The sequence below is a fragment of the Sander vitreus genome, chromosome 4, assembly GCF_031162955.1.
Source record: "Sander vitreus isolate 19-12246 chromosome 4, sanVit1, whole genome shotgun sequence".
Lineage (NCBI taxonomy): Eukaryota > Metazoa > Chordata > Actinopteri > Perciformes > Percidae > Sander > Sander vitreus.
Window position 1 is genome coordinate 11,868,549 of NC_135858.1, and position 21,414 is coordinate 11,889,962.

General features: G+C 40.5%; 2 protein-coding genes across 4 annotated transcripts; one reads left to right on the forward strand and one right to left on the reverse strand.

The window, feature by feature from the left end:
- Window positions 1–599: 599 nt before the first annotated feature.
- On the forward strand, window positions 600–14,781 carry LOC144516733 (transmembrane protein 198-like). Of its 3 annotated transcripts, none has more exons than XM_078248271.1 (5): window positions 600–1,113; window positions 11,570–11,810; window positions 12,387–12,962; window positions 13,424–13,572; window positions 13,740–14,781. In XM_078248271.1, exons 2-5 carry the CDS (start codon window positions 11,657–11,659, stop codon window positions 13,887–13,889), a joined length of 1,029 nt encoding a protein of 342 aa, XP_078104397.1. In that variant the 5' UTR covers window positions 600–1,113; window positions 11,570–11,656; the 3' UTR covers window positions 13,890–14,781. The 3 variants fall into 3 exon arrangements, with proteins under 3 accessions (XP_078104397.1, XP_078104398.1, XP_078104399.1); XM_078248272.1 differs by having other exon boundaries at window positions 13,424–13,513; window positions 13,740–13,889; XM_078248273.1 differs by having other exon boundaries at window positions 13,424–13,501; window positions 13,740–13,889.
- Window positions 14,782–14,970: 189 nt separating this feature from the next.
- mmp19 (matrix metallopeptidase 19) lies at window positions 14,971–19,776 on the reverse strand. Its single transcript, XM_078247417.1, has 9 exons — window positions 19,610–19,776; window positions 19,368–19,453; window positions 19,078–19,208; window positions 18,311–18,523; window positions 17,972–18,217; window positions 16,751–16,876; window positions 16,155–16,319; window positions 15,930–16,057; window positions 14,971–15,831 (listed from the first exon to the last, which is right to left on the reverse strand). The coding sequence occupies exons 1-9, from the start codon at window positions 19,691–19,693 to the stop codon at window positions 15,601–15,603; spliced, it is 1,410 nt and encodes a 469-aa protein (XP_078103543.1). The 5' UTR covers window positions 19,694–19,776; the 3' UTR covers window positions 14,971–15,600.
- Between the last annotated feature and the right edge of the window lie 1,638 nt (window positions 19,777–21,414).

Sequence of the window (21,414 nt, forward strand, 5' to 3'; positions counted from 1 at the left end):
AAATTACTATTGCGTTATGGATCAGTTATGAGACATTAATTAGGAAAACGTTTAGGTGGTCAGGTTGAAGAATATGTATGTATAGCCTATGTATTCCGACATTTTTTAATTTGTCCGAAAATGACATAGTTATTTGCAATAACTCTGAAGACCCCAGGGGCGGCGGGTAATTTAGGCCAACCAAATACTCGATTCTGCAAATATGGACAGGCAGCTATCCTTGGTACCATATTGTGACAATCTGCGGGTTAATTGTCATATTACGCCAAGATAATTGAGTGCACCCTAACTGCCCAGTAGCAATCCCCACCCAAGTCTCGGTCATGTTACACCAATATACATGTAGATTAACCTGAACACTAAATCAAGCCCCCTAGGGCCCCCGGACTCCCTGTTGAATATATTTGCTTTAGACTATCCTAATTAAAAAAAAAAAAAAAAAACAGCTGTAGATTAGCTAGTGTGGGCGAATTATAAGGTTAGCTAGCTGTGGTTATATTTAATTTTGAGCCTCATCTGTTGCTGTGCTGTGCCGTGCCGTACCTTGCCCCCCCCCCCCCCCCCCCTTTCCCTCCGGGCTTCAACGGCCCAACTGACGACGCTGGATGGAGATAGGGAGGGGGATTGCCTCGGAGGGAAAAACTTTTTCTCCTTTGTTTTTTTAAGTGCCGTTTACTTCAGCTGCGAGAAAAGGAGAGGGGAGGTGTGTGAGGGAGGATGGTTAAGATTTTCCAGAGCGAGGAGCTGGACTTGGAAGTAGTTTGGTGTAGTGCCACTGACGGGAACTCCAACGGTTAATTTAGATACAAAGTTGGGTGACTGACTGAGGCACCGCGGAGAATGGAAACTAGCCTCCTCACATCTGTGGTCACAGCTAGGTTCGCGTTTTAAAACATTTGAATGAGGCCGGGATTGGAACAAAACGATGCCGTTGTTGGCGGTGTAGTGCAGCCTGTGTGTTTAAAAAGAATTTAGGCAGAAAACCGGGTTTTCCCTGGTACTCTACCGCCGCTTTTTTGTTAGTGAATGGTGGTTGGCGTTTTTCCTGTTTGACAGGACCGATTGTCAAGGAGAAGTTAACCTTAGCCTACTGCCGAACATACAGGCTCATCGGTAAGTTTTTAAAATTACTTTTACTGAGGAAAAACTAATCTTTTGTATTTTTAACCCCGAGTTTTGGTTGTTTGTTAACTCTAGACAATAGCCGCATACTTCATTACCGATGATGATTGATTGTAGTTGAGGGATTCCACCTCAGGTCCTGACTAATCAGTAGCCTACGTTACCAAACCCTACAGCTGTACATGTTTGTAATAACACGTAAGCTGCCTTCATTGCTGTTCCCCTTTTCAAGCATACACTTGATGCACATAATGCAATTTATTCTTTTAGCCTTTGATGACAAAGAGATAATGATCCAGGATAATAAAGGCTTTATTTGTGTGCACTGAACCAAACATTTAGACCGAAATCCCCCAGTACTGTGCTTTAAGCAGTACTGGCTAACAACTCTAGGTTTTAAGTTAATTATGTGAAAGTTGTGCTAGTGGAAGATGGCTGAGTGATCTGCAGCTCTTTACAAAAAAATCAATACTGTTTAATTTGAAACCACTTATATGGTATGTGTAACAGACTGACAAATATGAACACTTCACATCTGAGAAACAGAACTTGTGTTACTTTATTTTGTATCACCCAGTGTGGTAAAATAATACTAATAATGAAGAAATAATAAATGAAATAAAGAAATAAACCCATAGTGTCTATGCATAAGCATATATGGAATAAAGACTCAATGGAAACATCCTTCATCTTGGAAGGCAAACATTTCATGTCCCTGTATGGCCCACGTAGTGTGTGCAAGAAGCCTTGGCCCTGCAGTTCTGCTGTGTGATCCAGGGTGGGATTGCCTCTTTGGTTTTTGTGCGGTGGGACGACAGCCCACAGGTCCTGTCTTTACTGCTGAGTGCAGTCTGTAGTTACACCCCCCCATCTTCTTGACCTAACTCTGTCAGCCTGCACCAGATGGTTTTTGGAAAAGGCAAAGAGGAAGCCCTTCCCTGCTTTGGGGAAAGAGAGAAGACAGGAAAGGAGGCATGAAGAACTGCACATGTTTCGCATGGTGCCTTTTAATTAGCGTGCATGCAAGTTCTTGTCTTTGTTATTAGAATATGCGGACTTATCGTCAACTAATAAACACAAACTTTATTGTAAATACTGTATACAACTTTCAGGAGAGTGTTGTTGGGAAGAGTGCACAGGAAGAGCAGCTGACACACAGAAAAGCAGGAATTCCCATTTTATGAGAACAAGCTTTAATTTGAAATGTGGGTAAGTACTGTGTTTGGATCTGCTTTCTTAAACACAAACAGTCTTTTTTCTCTTAAGACAACAGGGCCATAGACTAAGGTTTACTCCTCTAATTAAGGTATTGGAATCTCTATATCTGCAGTTCTGAGAAGGTAGTTTTGGTTAACTCTATATTTTGTAGCATTAAGTAAAAATGAAATTACTTTTTAGTTCACATTATAGTACAAATCACTTTGGCTAAAGCTGTCTTAGAGCCCTATTAGAAATTTGAAGCTGTACCATTGCTTCATTGCTTTATTTGGTTACTTTGAAACACAATCTAGTCATACTATCAGTAGTATTATATAGTGTATCCAATACATGTATGCAATAGTAATCAATGACAGAATCATATACTCAGCTTCTCCTCTGATGTTATTGTTGTTGTGTGTCAGGTCGGGACATATCGACTTTATTTAAGATCAAAGCCGTCACAAATGCTGTTTTACAGGGACACCGCTGAGAAATTGTTGGGTTAGCATCCCAGCTCTTTCAGGCCACATGCTCAGGCCTCCTGCACCTGTCCATTAACACTGCACACAAATGTACTGAGGAGGAATAAGAGCAGTGTTAAGGAAGAGCTGTGCTGTATAATCTGTACTACAAGACTCATTGCTGTTGTTAATCTAATTTGGAGATGGCTGTGCTCTGTACTAGCGACTTTCTCAAGTGCATCATTTAATGTGTTATGTCTTGTTTTTAATGTATACTAGTTTTAATGTAATCAAAGGTAGCAAATTCACTACATTTATAAATTACCCAACCATAGGTGTAATTGCTTTCATCGTCAAATGCAGCTGATCCTGTCTTCCTGTGTTACTTCTTAAATAGCAAAAAGCCTGACTGAAAGAAGAACATGGCTGAGCAGCAACCTGAGTTTGTAGTTGCAATCAGAGATGGAAGGATTTGGAGAGTCCTGGGTGCAAGAAAAAACCCATTGTCACATAAAGACCACATAAAAACTGATACCAGTCATTTTGAAACATCCATCCATATGCTACTTATAGCACTTTAAACACTGGTTATAGTTATGACATGAGAGGGGTGTTGAGTTGGCTTGGAAATTGAAGGATGTGATATTTTAGGCTCGTGAGATCGCTGTAGGAGGTACAATTATTGTTGACTGGAATTTGACAAAGAGGGTTAAATGGCTGCTCTAAATGATAGAGCTGGAGTGGAAATGCTGCAGACATATATAGGCACTGCACTGAGGTCTGAACGGCTACTGTGTTCTGACTCCTCTTTCTGCCACTACAGCCAACCTATCTACAAAGTACCACAACTCAATCAGTGGCTTATTTTATTTTACTTTGGCAGTCTGCCTAAGCAACTTGTGTTTATTGTACACCAACTCCCTGTGAAAAGAAATAAAAACAGTTTGATAAGAGCTAAATATCATCTTAATATACACTATAATAATATCATACCTACCCCCACTGACATTTCCCAAGCTTCACTACAGAACTCTTCTGGACACTTCATCAGCAGCATACATTATCGCATACAGAGTGCCACACTGTCATGCTCTCACTAACATATGGACATCAGACTCCACCGCACCGCCTACTAAATGCTGCTCTTTCTCCCACAAACCCTAATTGAGCATTGTGGAACTGCCCCTCCTTGCTGCATACAGTGTACGCTCCGTCCTCTGCTGCTGGATCACAACCCCAACTTACTGCAGCATAGAGTGTTTACTTGGTGTGTGGATATTAGTTCTTACTATGTTAACGACCATGTGTATTTCTGATGTACAGTACACACGCTTGCACCATCGACATGTGACTCTTCAAAAGGGTCCGCATTGTGTTTCTGATCTTTTTTTCATGCCTCCCTATAAGTAGCTCTCTGCATTTTTAAGTTGAAAGACCTATATTGTTTAGACTTAAGTCAGGCATGGGATTGATGCACATAATGCAAATTATCCTTTTAGCCTTTGATGACAAAGAGATAATGATACAGGATAATAAAGGCTTTATTTGTGTGCACTGAACCAAACATTTAGACCGAAATCCCCCAGTACTGTGCTTTAAGCAGTACTGGCTAACAACTCTAGGTTTTAAGTTAATTATGTGAAAGTTGTGCTAGTGGAAGATGGCAAGTGACCTGCAGCTCTTTACAAAAAAATCAATACTGTTTAATTTGAAACCAGTTATATGGTATGTGTAACAGACTGACAAATATGAACACTTCACATCTGAGAAACAGAACTTGTGTTACTTTATTTTGTATCACCCAGTGTGGTAAAATAATAATAATAATAAAGAATAATGAAGAAATAAAGAAATAAACCCATAGTGTCTATGCATAAGCATATATGGAAACATCCTTCATCTTGGAAGGCAAACATTTCATTTCCCTTTATGGCCCACGTAGTGTGTGCAAGAAGCCTTGGCCCTGCAGTTCTGCTGTGTGATCCAGGGTGGGATTGCCTCTTTGGTTTTTGAGAGATTATGAGGGAAAAATAAGTTAGATGCTATTAATGAAACATTTGCCACAAGTGACCGTTATTGGAGTCCATGGTCAGAAGGCAAACTATTTGGCAGTGAGAATTATAAACTTTATCTTTATTCGGAAAAAGGAGACTTCAGTTTAAGTAGTTTAAGTTTAGGTCCTACAACTGCCAGTGAGATTGTGAAATGTTGTCACTTGAACAGCTGCCAATTGTGTCTCTATAAAAAAAAAAAAAAAGGCTATTAAATGCAATCAAATATTGCAAAATTATGTGAATTTTCATAACTCTGGGTAGTGATCAAGATGTTGGAACTCTAACTGTGCTGTGTGCAAAATTAAGGAACTGAGTTTTGGTAGGTAAATAGTTGAGCCTAAAATTCGCAATTTTGGAAACTCTGTTGTCACAAATACATGGATTGTGAGGACTAAAGTGAAACATGTTTTTTTCTTCTGATTTTCTGGTTCAAGAAAGATCCATTGCATCCAAGTGCACATTTTTTGTGTCACATCTTGTTAGAGACTTGCATTAAAGCCCATGTATTGGTAAATGTCTGCTCGAGATGGCTTTGGGTTAAGCAGCTGATAACTAGGGAAAGACGATGTGACACCCTGGAAAGGCTGGGTCACAAGAGAACAGACCTGAATATGAAAATGAATGAAGGATACATCCCAGATTATAGGCCCTGTTCACATAATTCCTGATCACTCTTGGCCCTAAAATGGGATCCTTAGTGATGTAATAAGTTAATACAGTTATGAATGCACCCACAATGCAACTACAATGCACTGGGGTTGTTAAAGACCATGTCCATATGAGTATTGTGCATGCAAAAGTATCCCATGGGTGACATGATATATTACTGAAGAGACCTAGATGGTGTAGTGCAAGTGATTTCGATTTTGTGACTATTTGTCAATACATTACAAACTGTAAGAAATCTTATGTATAAATATATCTGCCTGATTAGCTGGATTAATGACGTTAATGAAAATAAAATCATTTTGGGCTTATCCAACATAAAGTTTAGTGCTACACACTACCAATCCCAGCTGTGGAGACATTGGTATAGTTGTCTCTTTGGACGCTGATTTTTTATTCTTTTAACCATGAACCATTACCATGAATGTAATTTATTTATGTAATGTTTTGTCTTTTATTTGGATCCTGAGTCTGTAATAAAGTATTGATTAATTGATTGATTGCTGTAGTTTGTGCAAAGGCACAATAGAGCTTATAAAACACAGCTGAATTGCTTATGCCACGCACTCAAGGTGAGGGCTCAAGGTACCAAATATCTATCGCAATGCTCTAGTTTTATAGCTATATTTAGCTATTTGTTGGTGTGTTTGAGTTTTTAGTTTGTCAGCTGTAAGGAAGTGTTTGTGGGGAGGGATGAATCTAGATTAAAAAAAATAAAAGGTCTGGAATGTGACAGTAGAGTCGTTTGACACTGGCAGGTAAAAGTCTGTCTAGATTTGTAGTACATTTTGTACATTCATGATCAGTGCATCATTTTGGCTGCATGGCGTTAGACTGAGAGTGTATCACAAAAAATCTGAAAAAAACATGTAACTGACTATAATGTGGTTCTTTGTTCATTTTACAAGTCGTTACAGCACAGCAAGCACAAAATCCGTGCTGAAGTACTTCAATTACATAAGCAGAGACACAATGGCAGGTGTTATATGTAGATTAGCCTGCGAGCTAGACAGATTAGAAGTTTGTTTTCATCATATTGCAAGGTTGCCTTTCCTTCCGTTTCCTTAGAATGACCTAATTGCTCAGGTCTAGTTGTTTGTGTTGACAATGCTAACTTTCGTAGCAGTGCAGAGTCCTAGGTAGCTGCATCATGTTTCCCAGTCCCAGATTCTCATTTTAAATCTAGGCAGTGTTGTTGAGGTGAAGTGATGTTTCTGAGTGATGATGATCCAACTTTTTGTTCCTGTCTGCGCCGTGTCACAAACACAAGGGTCAGTTCCTGCTGAAAGCTGATGTTCCACTTCCTCATCTGGTCCTGAGCTTCCTGCTATGGAGAGACAGGAAGCTCAATAGCGGCCCATATGATGTCTTCCTCAATATGACCCAGAGTTAAGCCAGATGTTATTGTGAGGATGAGCATGAATGTATCCTTGTTTAAATTTAGCACAATATGGCATCCATTTTAATAATCCCCACTGTGACACTTAGCTTTATTCCCAATGGTTCCTGTTGTCTAGATCTGATCAGTCTTTCAGCTGGTTGGGGTGTTCAGCTGAAGGTGGCATGATTTATGGCTGCAACTGCAGAGCGCAGTCTCACATTCTTGGTAGAGTCTTCCAAGTGAAGTTGTCAGACAGCCAGGTCATAACACTGCAGGTTTTCAGCTTCTCAGCTGGCCCTGGCCGTCAAGTCGGAGGAGCACTCGCAGAATCCTTGGCCGTGATCACACACGCCCACCGCTTCATTAAACACACCCATATTAGCTATGTGGGGAACTTGTAGTCAGCCCTGCCTGTTCCTCAGCAGCTGAGCACTCAAATCTGCGCTACCCAGCCCCCTGCAGTGTTTGTTCAGGGGGAGTATACTCCTGGGCAAGTTCTTGTTTCAATAGCAACGTAATATTCTAATGGCTCCTCTGCAGCTGATGCTTATTGTATGTTTAATGCACAGTTCCCACCTACTGCCTCTTAAGTAAATGTAAGTGATGCTTATGGAGGCCATTATGTGTGTTTTTTTTCCTTTTCTTACCATTGGAGTCCAAGTAAAGGTGTTTGACACATTTCAGACCTACTGGTCAAGCTAGTCCATGCTGGAAATTAAATACTCGCTAAACATTTTAGCCTCGATCGGCCGGTCGGTCCACCAACTATTGAATGGATATCCATACAATTTTGTACAGACATTTATAGTCCACAGTATGAATCCTACTGACTTTGGTGATCCTCTACCCTCACTTTTCCACTAATAACCCAGCCACCTCAGCTGTACTTTGTGTTTAGTGCTAATTATCAAATTTTAGCATGATAAGAGGCTAAACCTAGATGGTGAACCTGGTGAACTAAATATTACTTGTAAAATATAAGCATGTTAGCATGAGGTTGTTAGCATCTAGCTACAGCTAAGGAAGTAGGCTACAGCCCATGATGTATTAGGTACAGCCTCACAGAGCTGCTAGTGTAGCTGTAGACTCAGCCTTGTTGAGTGTATTGAATTAGTTGCCATGTGACTAGCTTGTAGAAAATTCAGCTAGAAGGAAGCATTGGGAGGTTTGGGGGCCTCCAGAGAGCTCAGTCATTTAGACAGATAATTCTGTTTCTAGTTAGGACCCCCTCCCTCCATCACTCACTAGCCCTCTGAAGGCAAATACTTCCAGCAAACACTCTGGATCTACCAGTCTCCTTGGTGCTCTCAGCCATTTATGTGGTCTCGTTTTTGTTCGCATGGCTTCCTCTGAGTGCCACTAGAGGTCACAGCATGGGCCTCAGAGTCTTTGTATTGCCCCATAATGGCTCTATTCTCCCACAGCAGCAAGGACTTCCAAGCATGCTAGACATAGGACACCATTGTGACCCACAGAGGGATAACATGAGGCAGATGCACAGAGACATGAGTGTGCATGTAGAGTTAAATAAATCAAAAATATTAACTAATTCACACGTAGTGCCAGTGTTAATGGTACACCAAAGCAATGTAAGATTTAACGCTAACCAAATATGATATGTGCTAGAAAGGAGGAGACTGGACGTATTATTCTCATTAGCACTGATGACTTATTAGCATGGTTTAATTTTATTCAATAAGTAGACCACAAAACATTCATTCAAATTCCTGGCTCGCTAGAAGCAACAGAGTCGTGGGAAAGTCTTGTTAGTGTCCAATTGCAGCAATTACTGTAAAAAAAAATAAGCTACTGTGTAATGTGATGTGTACAAAGATGTATTCAAATTTGACATACTGTATGTTAAGGACAAGAAACAGAAAATCTTTATTTTCATCACCTTATTCACTCATTTTCAAGTTTCAAGTTTCAAATTTCTCACAAGAAAAAAAGCAAACAGCAAAAGATCACAGGGCAGGTAAATAAGGGAAAGCTTTAGAGCAGAGTCAGTCTCAAAAAACTCTACAAATAAAGCTCCCTGCAGGACACTGGCTGGTGCAGGTGTTTCATATCCAAACCAAACAGGTGGCTTTATGCTGCATTCATGTCATATTGGACAAAGGCCAACTAGGGCAAAATGCTCTGGGGCAAACCAACCGCAATCAGTCAGAAGTAAACTATATCTACTGAAGTTTCTTGGTCCATTTTTAAAACATAAATACCTTTTTGGAAGTACATATTAACATTTTAACAGTTCCACATTGCAACTCCTCTTTTTCTTATATCGCTGAATCAACAGCAGCATGGAGAAGCAGATCACAGTAATGAGACCAAAGAGCGAGACAAAAGCCCATAACAATGAGCTTCCTGTGTCTGTCAATCCATTTTCTAACCTCTTATCCTGTTCAGGGTCACAGGGGGCTGAGGTCCTCGCTTATGGTGCAAGGGAAGCCAATTTTATCACAAAATGTACACTACAAATATAGAGTTTAACTTGAGTGTCTGAAAGTTTAGCGGTAACCCTTACAGATATGGAGAGACTATGAGAACTTCACAGAGAAAACCCCACAGCCAGCCCTCATATTCAAACCCTTCTCGCTTTAAGGCGACAGTGCTAATCACTGAGCCGTTGTGCTGCCCAGACCCCTGCGTGTAGTTTTATATTATCCTGCAATAGAATTTGGTTCTTCATTTGAAGTCGGCTGGGGTTGACGTGAAGATTAAAGTCTTGATTGTATGCAAAGATCGCGCCAGCAGTGCTATTTTTCTTTGAAAAGTAACATTGTATTTTGCGTCTGTCTCATTCTATCCAGTTCACTTTTTGTCATGTTTTTGTCAACAAAATGTCCTAACAGTTTTCTTAACATTCACTTGAGGCATTCCCCCCCAACCTTTACTTTAGCTGATATCAGGATAATTTGGACACTATTTCTTACATTAGATTCAAAAGTAATTTTATAAGCAAAGAAATTAAGTTTGTTGCAGAGTATTGAGGATGATACGTCTATAGTAATTGCAGTTTGTGGTATGTTTATTAGGCCTGTGTATTTAAAACCACATTACTGCACCCACATCAAATACTTTTACATAAATAATGTACATATTATCTCAATTTCAGCTATTTACACATATTCTCAACATTTTAATATACTATACAATGTAACCTACACCCAACCATAGTCTCCAGACAATATATATTGGACATAGTTACCCTAAATGTTGTCTTTTTCTTCAGTGAAGAACTAAGACGTTGCAGTTGTTACTGATGGAAAGCAGAAAGGGGGAGAGAGGGATAGGTTCTTAAAGAAACTGCGAGTGACTAAAGAAGAAAAGAAAACTTTCCAATGGGCTGTCATTTTTTCCATGTAAAGTAATTCCTAGGCTGTGTAACTTACACAGCCCTGTGTCTAAAAAAAACAAACACAAAAAACAAATAATGGTTAATTTCATTGTGAAAGATGAAATAGATTTAATGTGGGGAAAGTTCCAGATAAAGAAGCAATAGTGATAGACAGGCTGGAAAGAGAAAGATATGGCAAGAAGCGAAGAATAAAGGCAAGAGTGACTGTTCCTGACTGTTTGTCTCAAGTAGAAAACTTGAGTGAGCTGTAATCGGATATCAGCTTTGGTGAGATCATACAGGAGGCCTGCCAGCAGCCTCAGAAAAAGTATTCCACCCATAAGCTTTTAGCCCCATTGAAGACCTTTGCGGCTCTCTACAGGCCTGCCAGCTTAAATATCATATATAATTTAAGAGCACTAGTTGGTCCTAGAAATTACAATGTCAGTGGAGGTAAAATGAGAAAAAATATGTTTTAAGCAGATTTTGCATACGGTTTGATAAAAAGGTAGATTTCATGTCTTGTTAGACTCTACTTTAGTATAAGCTTGTTGCTGTCCAGGGAAAACCCTGTAGTTCCCAAAATTTGGTGATGTTTTGTGAATCTTTTGGATAAACCGAAGGATTACAGGTTCCTTTAAGAATTGAGAAAATGTTTAATGTTCTTATGCTAAATAAACCATTTCACAGAGAAGTCAACAATTTGGAGATGCATGATTTTCACAGGATTGTAAGTAACATCTGCTGCTCTGCAGTAATTGTGGACATAGCTACTGGATCCACTAGTTGTTCATCATAATAAAGTTATCAATTAACTGTATGTGTGTATATATTAAATAAGCAAGGGTACCAAGTAAAGGTTAAACTTATTAAAAAAAAATCTAATGGAACCATAAAGTTACCAAATTACTGACAGAAAACAGTGCTCGCTGGTTTTCTCCTTCCCATGTAATTCTAAAAGGACAGTTAAAGTTAAATGATTTTAATTGTGTTAAAATCTGATAAAGTAAAGCCAATTACTCTTCTCAGATGACTGACCACTTAACGACAGAGTCAGAGTTCATCACGACCCTATTGATTCAGGGGCAACAGAGATCAACAGGGGTCCTGGCACATGGATTATAGTGAGTGAATGAGCTGCTTGTGTGTATGCCTGGGCATACAGGATTGCACTGAGTTGCATAGCTTTGTGTGTTGAGTCTATGGCAGCTTGGAAGAAGTCACAGTTGACCTGAATATTTCCCACTTCACATTTACCCCTGGAGTACTTAAGTTTTCTGTGTGATCGGGAAACCACACATTGTCTTTATTTTTCTGTAATTCAGCAGCATTTCTTCTCCTCCTACAGTCACCAGACCTGCTCAGATGGACTTGAGATAACGCCACCAGAAGTTCCACCCTTGTCCCGAACTCCAGCCTCTCACATTCACCCAGAATGGCAGATCCCACCGGGCTGAGCTCTGAAGGGGCCGGGGCAGGCACGGCCCTGGTCGACGCCTGTAGTTTGGAGATAGAGAGGAAGTATGATGTCATCCCTGCTGTCATCTGCTCCATGTGTTGCCTGTTTGGCATCATCTACTGCTTCTTTGGTGAGGATCCCTGCAGGCTCACAGACCTTGACATCAAGGAAGCTGAAACTGAATGTTTTTGGGATGACATAACACACCGTCAAAATGCCACTCGTAACTGTAAACTTGCTCCATAGTGCAGCCTTTAAATATATCAAATCAAGTTAAAGATAAATCTGCGCTATAAGCCTACTTGATGTTACTGATTTCCTCTGCAACCAGGTTCTAGTTGACGTCTTCTGTACATTTGATACAAAAACATTCTTTTTTTTTTTTTAAAGATAATTTTTTGGGGCTTTTCCGCCTTTAATGGACACGACAGGTGAGAAAGGGGGAAGACATGCAGGAAATCATCACAGGTCGGAGTCAAACCCTGGACCTCTGCGTTGAGGCATAAACCTCTAAATATATGTGCGCCTGCTCTACCCACTGCGCCAACCCAGCCACACATACAAAAACATTCTGATTGTATCTGTGTCCAGAGTTACTTTGCTGAGCTTGCATCTTGTGTACTTACATATAAAATGATCAATGCTTTTCACTGATCCTGCCAACTCCTGTCCTCATTGTACATCTCTCTTGTCTCTCCTCCTCTAGGTTACCGCTGTTTCAAGGCTGTCATGTTCCTGTCTGGTTTGATGTTTGGCTCCGTCATCATTTTCTTGCTGTGTCACAAGGAGCACGTGCTGGACACCCAGCTGAGTGTGGAGGCCAGCGCAGGTATCGGCCTAGGTATCGGCCTGCTGTGCGGTCTGGTTACTATGCTGGTGCGAAGCGTCGGCCTCTTCATGACCGGCCTGCTGCTGGGCCTCCTCCTGGCTCTCGCCGCCCTGCTGGCCACTCACCAGTTCTACACTCCAACCACAGTCTGGGTCCCACTGGGTACACTTCTGGGAACGGGCATGCTGTTTGCTGTGCTGACGCTGCAGTGGCAAAAGCTCTTCACCATGCTCTCTACGGCTGTGTTCGGGGCAGCTATCATGACAGTGTGTGCTGATTACTTTGTGGAGATGCTGGTTTTGGCCACGCATGTGTATAATTGCTTGCGCCTCACACCTGGGCCACCTCTCTGCTGGTACAGCTGGGTCATTCTGGGCATCTGGCCCACCCTCAGCCTCATAGGAGTACTGGTCCAGTGGAAACTGACAGATGACAGCTTCTCACACACTGAGGGTAAGCAGGAAGTATCATGACCCTTTGAGTTATGTTGTTGGAGTGTGTTAGGGCCCGTATTCATCTAACTTTTATGAACTACTCTTAAGAACAGAGGAGTACTAAAGTTGTCTTGTTTCTAGTGTAGGAGTAACATTTAGAGGTGGCTCAAGCTATCACATGTATGCTTTTTTTTTTTTTTTTAAATATGTTTGTCTCCACTAGCAATTAATATGAATGAACAACAATCTTAATTTATTGTTAAGACACAAATATATAAACATAGGGAAACCGCTGGTAGAGATGGTCCACCAGAGAAAACATATAATAAGGAGAATTTAGTACCACATTGAAGAGTGCAAACTTGAAGATACATTGACATATCAAATGTTTGAATCAAACAATGATAATCAAAATAAAAGGCTAAAATGGTCCTCTTCTAAATATAACGTTTCATTCGTCATTACCCCTTCTCCTTGTAGTCGTTATCAGCCGGAGACAGAAGAGAGTCCAGCTGATGCGGATTCGAGAGAAGGACGCCAAGAAGCGGCAGCAGGCAGGTGGGCAGGAAGGCACGTACCGCCGTAAACCCACCCCAGTGAAACGTTACGCTGGGGATCTACTGGCACCGGTCAGTGTCACCCAACATGGCGTGTGCTGTAGATACTGATTATTGTGTTTTTTATGGCATCAGTTATATCTTACCAGTAAGACTAACTGATGACATAAAATCTGCATTAAGTTGACTCCACCATTTTTGTGTAGCTCACTCACGGCTCCCTGTGTTCTTCTTCTCAGAGCTACCTGCAAAGTCTGCGGGACAGACAGATGGGCACAGGCACTTCCCTTAGCAGCCTGGGCACTGCCAACCACACCATGATCGACTTGGACTATGACACCGGGTCCACTGCGCCCCTTACAGCTACAACCCCAGTCGTCAGGGTCTGAGTGAAACAGAGATAAGGGACTACTTAGTGCTCTCTGGTTCTCCAAATGTGTCTATCTAACAAAGAGTCGTAGAGTTAAACAACTGCTCCCCTCAGCTAAGGGATTATTGTGCCCTTGATTGATTTGGAGCGAGGATGTGGGTCAGTCCTGGGTGTTCGGTGAAAGAGAATGCTGCTTTTTGGGGAGATGTAAGAAGTGTCACCGGTTTGGTGAAAGCTATAATATAACCACTGCAACCACTGTGTTTCTCTGAGAAACACTTAAAAACAGATACTAACAAAGTAAGGTCCTCCATTTCCTCTCATCATGTATTAAATACATAAACAGCATGCACGAGCCTCAAAAACAGATGTATTTCTGTTTTAGTAGTGAATATGACAAAGCAATTTGTTTGACATTACATGTACTGTACTTAAAAAGTTAGTCATTGCCGTTAAGTGTTGTGTTATTACCTGTCTTACCTGTTTAACTGTGTGCTTGTAGAATTTGTGAAAGTTTATCATTACAATGACTTTGTATTTTTTTTTAGACAGAGTTGGGTGAGAGAGTAAAATATGGCATGTAGATGGATACATGGAGTATGACAAAGTGAAGCAAATACTAAATGGTGCAAATACGGTTTGTATTTCCTGTCAGAATACAGTAGGTGAAGAATTTAGTATGTGTGTGGAGTAAAAGTTTTATAATTTAATTTATATAATGACCAAGTACATGGTAGGGTTGAAAAAAGGACAAAAAAAACAAAGCATGTTTGTTGTTAATTTGTAGATTTTTAAATAATTATCCATTGTGTTGTTTGAATTTTGCAGGGACAATACACTTGTTACCTGAATCTGTACATACCTGTTGATAGAAATTTCAAAGATAAATAAATGTGTTTGATACAAAACCATTGATTGTTTGTCTCTTTGGGCTCTTAGCGACACTGGCAGCATTACTCACCAGATTTTTCATGGGCAATAAAGAGGTCATGGGGTGGATTTCCTACTCTGCAACTGGTTGGGGTTGCCATGGCGCCTCCAAAGTTTCTTTGCAGACAACACAATGCTGAACAGACTTGCCTTTCATCATAAAGAATGTTAAATATTTTTCTATCCTTTTATTATGTGGTGTTTTTATTGGTGACAGGTAACTGCATTCAGAAAGACAATTTTACAGCAGACATTATGTCTTTTTTAATTGTAGAAAATGTTACATTTTATCTATGTCACATGATTTCTGACAGATCAGTGTGATTCATGCGATAATGGAAGTGTTAAGAGACATTTAAGAGCACTAAACATACTTTTAAAAGTTGCATGATTGGTTAAACAAAATGTCTGAACAGAATGTGCACACTCCCATCGTCATATTACATCTTACTGAAAGAATTAACACATAATCCAACACATATGTTGGAGACAAAAAAAACAGAAGGCCTCCCTTGGTTTCTCCCTGAGATCATACAAAAGCTTACATCATTTTCACAAACACACATTTGTGCTCAAAGAGTAAGCCTAAAAAAGCCTGCCATGGAGGCTAGGAGTAGCTTGGTTAAAATCCAAATCCAGTGAAATAAAATCAATTCCCACACAATTTTGTTTTTACGTAGTAGATGACAATTCACAATCAATCACCGCTGTTGAGGTTGCCTGTTGTCAATGCCTCTGGAGTAGAACCAGCACCCCTGCTGTGGACCTCTTGATACATGCTGCCCCCTGATGGTGGAACCCTAGCATTGCATCCAGCGCTCCTTCTTGCTCAGTGGGTATCCTCTGTCGACCCTCAGCAGCTCATTCACGCGCCAGTACTCATCTCCCTTAAAGAAGAAGATCTTGCCGTTGGTCCAGGTGAAGGCTGCATCCGGACTGGACGGAACTCCGGTGAAGAGCATAGACAGCGGTTTGGGGTAGAGACTTAAGTCAGTGTATGTCAGCTCATCCCACTGCCAGTGCTCTGAACCCTACTCAGGCAGACAGCAAAGAGATACAAACTGAGGATTTCTGCAAGATAAATGAGGATGCACCTACATGCTTTTAAATGCTGCTCATGTTTTGATACCTTGATAAAGACCAGCTTCTTGTTCTTCTCCAGGTACATGGCTGCATCAATATTAGGAGGGATCCGTTTGACCTGTTTGGGGTAGCCGTAGTCCAGCACAAACATGGTATACCTCCACACTTTATCGCCTGTGACCAGAAACGGTATAAATATTCACGTGTTTAAATTCTGGACTCACAGCAACAGAAGAAGAAGAACACACTACAGTATACAGGACAACTGTACCTTTAAAAAAGTATGTCTTGTTGGATCTTTGAGAATGCACAGCAGCACTCAGGTTTCCAGGGAGGGCCCTCCACAGCTTGTCAATCTTTATTGGTGTGTTGTGTCCCAGATGAGAGATTGTCCAGACATAATCACCACTGAAAGCAAAGGTTTTCCTCCATGGACCTGATTAAACATACAGTGAGGTCTTTGTGACACACTTTGTGATCCTGCTGTTGTGCTACAAATGTCTTGGTACGATGGTACGGCAAAAGTGTTGATATGCTGATGTAGAAAGATTAATATCATCACAGTCATAGACCAAATACTGTAAACCTGTCGTGAAAATTGACTTGAAGTCAACAAATCACCATTGCCAAGTGAACTTATGTAGCTTGTTTTGAATGATGGACCTGCTCTAATGTTCCTTTAAAACAAAATTACAGATCAAAATACAACATTTTCTGACCTTTATTGTGGCTCAAAATGTTGCTAATTTAAGTTTACATTACTTTGTCTATTTCCTGTAAATCCAGCGTGTTGTGGTCTAATGTAAAGTCAGGCTACAATGCACACAGGTGGTAATTTTATCTAGCAACAGCTAGTCTGTAACATACCTAAGATGATGGCATCCAGTGTGGCAGTGCAGGGGTTAGGGATGTTCTCAGTGTCATGGCTGCTTTCTGCAGAAACCAGACTGTCTGGGGGTGTTGGACTGGCTGAAGTGCTAGTGATGCGTTTGCCTACAAAACAGAGAAGTTAGGATGAATACACGCTCTCCTTATTTTGACATAAAAAAACAGTAAATCTAAAGTCATGCAATCACATGAAGTGTCTGGTCGAGTTCAGTGGTGGAATGTACAAATACTTCGTTACTGTACTTAAGTACATTTTTCACGTATCTGTACTTTACTTAAGTACAATCAATAGTGCATACTTTTGACTTTTACTTCGTTACATTTTGCAGCCATTATCTATACTTTCTACTCCACTACATTTCCCCCTGACAAAACGTCTTCCTGACCATCACACGTTTGCAGTCCGTAGGGAAGCCTTCAGCAGCGGCTGTCCCGGTGCCGCTCGCGATATTACAAATCCCACTATGGCCACACCAAGACCCGCCCTTCAATAGCATTTATTGGTCAGGCGCGTACCGGTACTACCGCGGCTGCTCCTGTTACTGCTGCTGCTCCCGATACTCTGCTTGGTCATATGTGAAGCATCCGTTCACATAAGGTTAATATACAACCCGTATATCTATCTTAAGAACACTCCCGGTCCTCCTCAGCTGTGAAGCCACGTACTTGTTGTCCAAGCTCGTGTGTTCTCGCTAAATAAATGTGTGCAGCATTCACTGTTCCGTGGGAAATAATGCAAAGTAGAGCTTCATGCACATCACCGTGATAACCAGAATTGTAAGTCAGAATGTAAACTGGGCCACAGATGGTAAGCACAATTACATTAACCTAAAACTAACTTAATTAAAATGCCACAGCCCATACAGTTTTTTTTAAATTATTAGAATATAGACATATATTATAACAGAGAATAAATCGTTATGCAAGTACTTTTACTTTGAATACTTAAAGTACATTTAAAATCAGGTACTTTTTACTTTTACTTAAGTAGGGTTTTCATTGTTGTACTTTTACTTTTACTAAAGTAAATATATATCTGGTTATTTGTACTTTTACTTAAGTACTGAGATTCAGTACTTCCTCCACCACTGGTCGAGTTACAGGTACTGATTTATGCAAATTCACAAATACCGATACAATACAGTCGATACCAAAATGACAGCTCTAAACTAATCCAGTGGGCCTTCTGGATGCACTCACCGTATAACACCTGGATGCCTCTGATATCATCTGTATGCAGCCTGAAGTTGGCACGGTAACCAGAGTAGACTGGAGCCATCAGAGCGCTTCTGAACTGAGAGTGGCCCAGGCCGAGGGCGTGGCCGATTTCATGTGCAGCCACAATACGCAGATTAGTACCATAATATGTTCCCTCGGTCCAGAACTCATCCTCATCAAAATGGACAATACCAGATTCTGGTGCCTCAGCATGGGCGAGCACATGACCTGCAGGTGGTACAAATAAACAGTTGAGTTAGTGTTTCAGGGGACAGTAGGCCCAATAGTAGCTACATAGAAATGTTTTAATGGAAAACTGACCACGGCCATCAAATGGGACGGAGCAGTAGCCGTCTTTCTTGTGGAAGTAGATCTTTATGTCTGCTCTGCCATAGCTGACTTCTCTGAAGCTCAAAGCAGCCACATCACTCCAGTACTTGAAGGCAGAGCTGATGGCCATCTTGACCTCGGCCTTCTTCATGTCAGGTGTGTAGTTGTAGATGCGGTAGGTCAGACTCTTCTTTCTCCAACGACCTGTAAGAAAATAATCCTTTATTCTAAGTCACTTCAACAAAACCTCACTAAAAGTGTTCTACATTTGTCATCTGAAACTTTATCACTTTATTTTGTAGTTCCTAGTTTCGTACACGTGTTTTTATCATCTAATAGCAAGGATCATATCCAGTGATTCATAATACTTTGTGTGCACTTTAAATAAGGAAAGGTTTTTCTTTACCAGTATTTCTACCAGAGAGGAATATCTCAGCAGTCTTTCTTATAAAAATCGGGGTGATGAAAGTTGCTGCCTTTATAGATCGTTGGAGCTTTCCAAAGCTTTAAAGGTTTCTAAAAGTCTGAAATTAATCAGATATATTGTTGCTGATCCAGACCCTGCAAGTTTCTGACAACATGCCTCACAGTTGTCAAAGTTAAAACAACCGTTGTTCACACTGCAGGACATGTGGACAGCGTAGGTACCTTTAACAGATCTATAACTATTGCGTCAAAGCACATGCAGAGCAAACATAGAAATAACATTGCTGATAGTTTTGTGAAGAGGAAAATCAGGATTTTTTTTCTGGACTCACCCATCACTCTGTATTTGTGAGATTTCTTGTTGAAGGGGTCCTCCAAGCCACAGCGTGGCTGTCTCATCACATTCAGAGTAGCTTCATCCAATTCTCCAGTAGGAGGCAGATCATTCACCCGCTGGAAAACCCTGCAGACAAGAGATGATCAAACATCTGCAAACTGAGGGCTGCTCACATCCTCCGCCATTCTATCTGGGAGTATTGTTTCCATGGACCCTCACATAGATCTAAACGTATTGTAAGTAGCTAACTGTGCTTCCCCTTGAGAGACCATCAGTCTATTTTACCTGAGAGCTTCAATGACCTCCTCCAGGTAATACGGGTCCTGTGGATCAGCGGGATCATTGAGGTAACCATACTGCCTCAAATACGCCTGTGAATGCAGAGGCAGACAATAAAGCTCTCCTACACTTCAAAAGAATACTGTCAATGTATGTATGTAGCATGCCTTGCATATATACTCGCCGTTAAGATAAGGTGAATTTGGAATGTATTTTTAAACAAATTAAAAAGCAAACTATCATCTTACCTTTGCTTCTTCTAATTCTGTCCATTGCACCACTGCACAAATAGCTCCACTGAGGTTGAGCAGCAACAGCCATGTGTAGTCCATATTCAAGTTTTCATCAAGAGTTTCTGTCCCAAATAATCCCAGGCCAGGCAGCAGCAGCAGAGTCCCACAGCAGACTGTGTTTGTTCTCTGAGTGCTCCAGAAGTTTTTAAACTCAGCCCGGCGCATGAGTCAGCCCTGTGGCTATGATGATCCATCCCTCAAGAATGAGAATTACAAGAGCAGCCAGTTGACCTACAGCCAGCCTGTCTGCTGGTGAATTGTACAGCTGTTAGGAGAGGACACAGAGCTGCAGCAGTGGTCGACACACTCGAGCAGTTTCTAGGGTCAAGCTACCGTTTAACTCTCTGTAAAGAGGTCATTAACCCTGAGCGAAACTATCGCAATAACACTCCCATGTTATTCCCTTAGGGTTAATGCCTTGTTGTTGATTCCCTGGTGTTTCACTGCATGTCCTACAGGTATGTATCACAGTTCAATTACGGGCCTTCACTTCCACATTCCTGCATTCCTCACACCTATCCCATTTGAGCGAGTATTTATGTTTACTACTCAAACACAAATTGATCCATCATTGGACCCTGGAAGCAGTATCGGTCAATACCAATCACCGATCACATAGCGTAGCATTATTTATTTTATTTAACTATTCTCAACAGCATTTTATATTAAGTATATATATATATATATATATATATATATATATATATATATATATATATATATATCGTTACACTGCCACCTACAGGTTTACATGTAAACGAACACTTTTCTGAAAACTGACAGCTGTGTACGATGTTATTTTTGAAAACGGAGAGGTTGAAATGTCCGTTTATGAAAATAGCCGGCCACGTGTAAACGTAGCATAAAGTGAAATTCTTGAGTTTAATATAATGTATGTTAAAAATGAAAGATGCTGCCTTATAAATGTTTTTTTTATTTTTTATTCTGGGACAAAATAATCAGAAATTTGTTAGAACAATAACAGTATATCACATCTAAACAATAATGCTAGTGAGGTCATTTGGGTGTTTGTGTATTATATAACCTTTTGTTTTAAAATAATTTTTGTCAAAGAGGAAATAAGTTAATGTCTGAGGAACCTTTGTTACGGTTTCTGTTTAGGCTGACTAAATTCAATTCCTGCTTGTTGCAGTGTCATATTTCTGATGAAGTTAGATTTTATACAAACCTTATAAACCCAAAGCAATGTAAAAGTCTACAGAATGTATTATTACCTAGTTGTGGATGACTGAAGGTTGATGTTATCCTATGAAATTCTCAAAAAGACTTGAAACTTTGTTGGGACATTTGTACGGTATTTTACAAAATTTGAGAAGACAGCAGACTGTTGTGTGTGGAACTGGTATAAATGCTACAGTAGCATTAGCCGACAAAACAGCTGGTCTCAACATGTGAATGCTTGGTGGATGGTTGGCATGGTTGGCATCAGACTTAAACCTGAGGCAACACACTAACACTAAAGGTTTGTCTTTGCATGCCAACAGCAGAACTTAAATCAAAATGTTCCAACAGGGAAGATTCTGTCATATTCTATCTATGGAAACCCAACTCCTGATGGGCTGTAGATTAATCCCTAGATACAGTAGGTGTTAATAGGCTGAAGGATTATTTAGCAAATTAGCATTAAGATAAGAACTACTCATACAATTAGGTTTGTCTTTTTCTTGTACATTTCTTTCTTTGGTAACTTTCAGTCTACATGCACACAGCAGCATAATACTGTATATGTTTGATCCAAC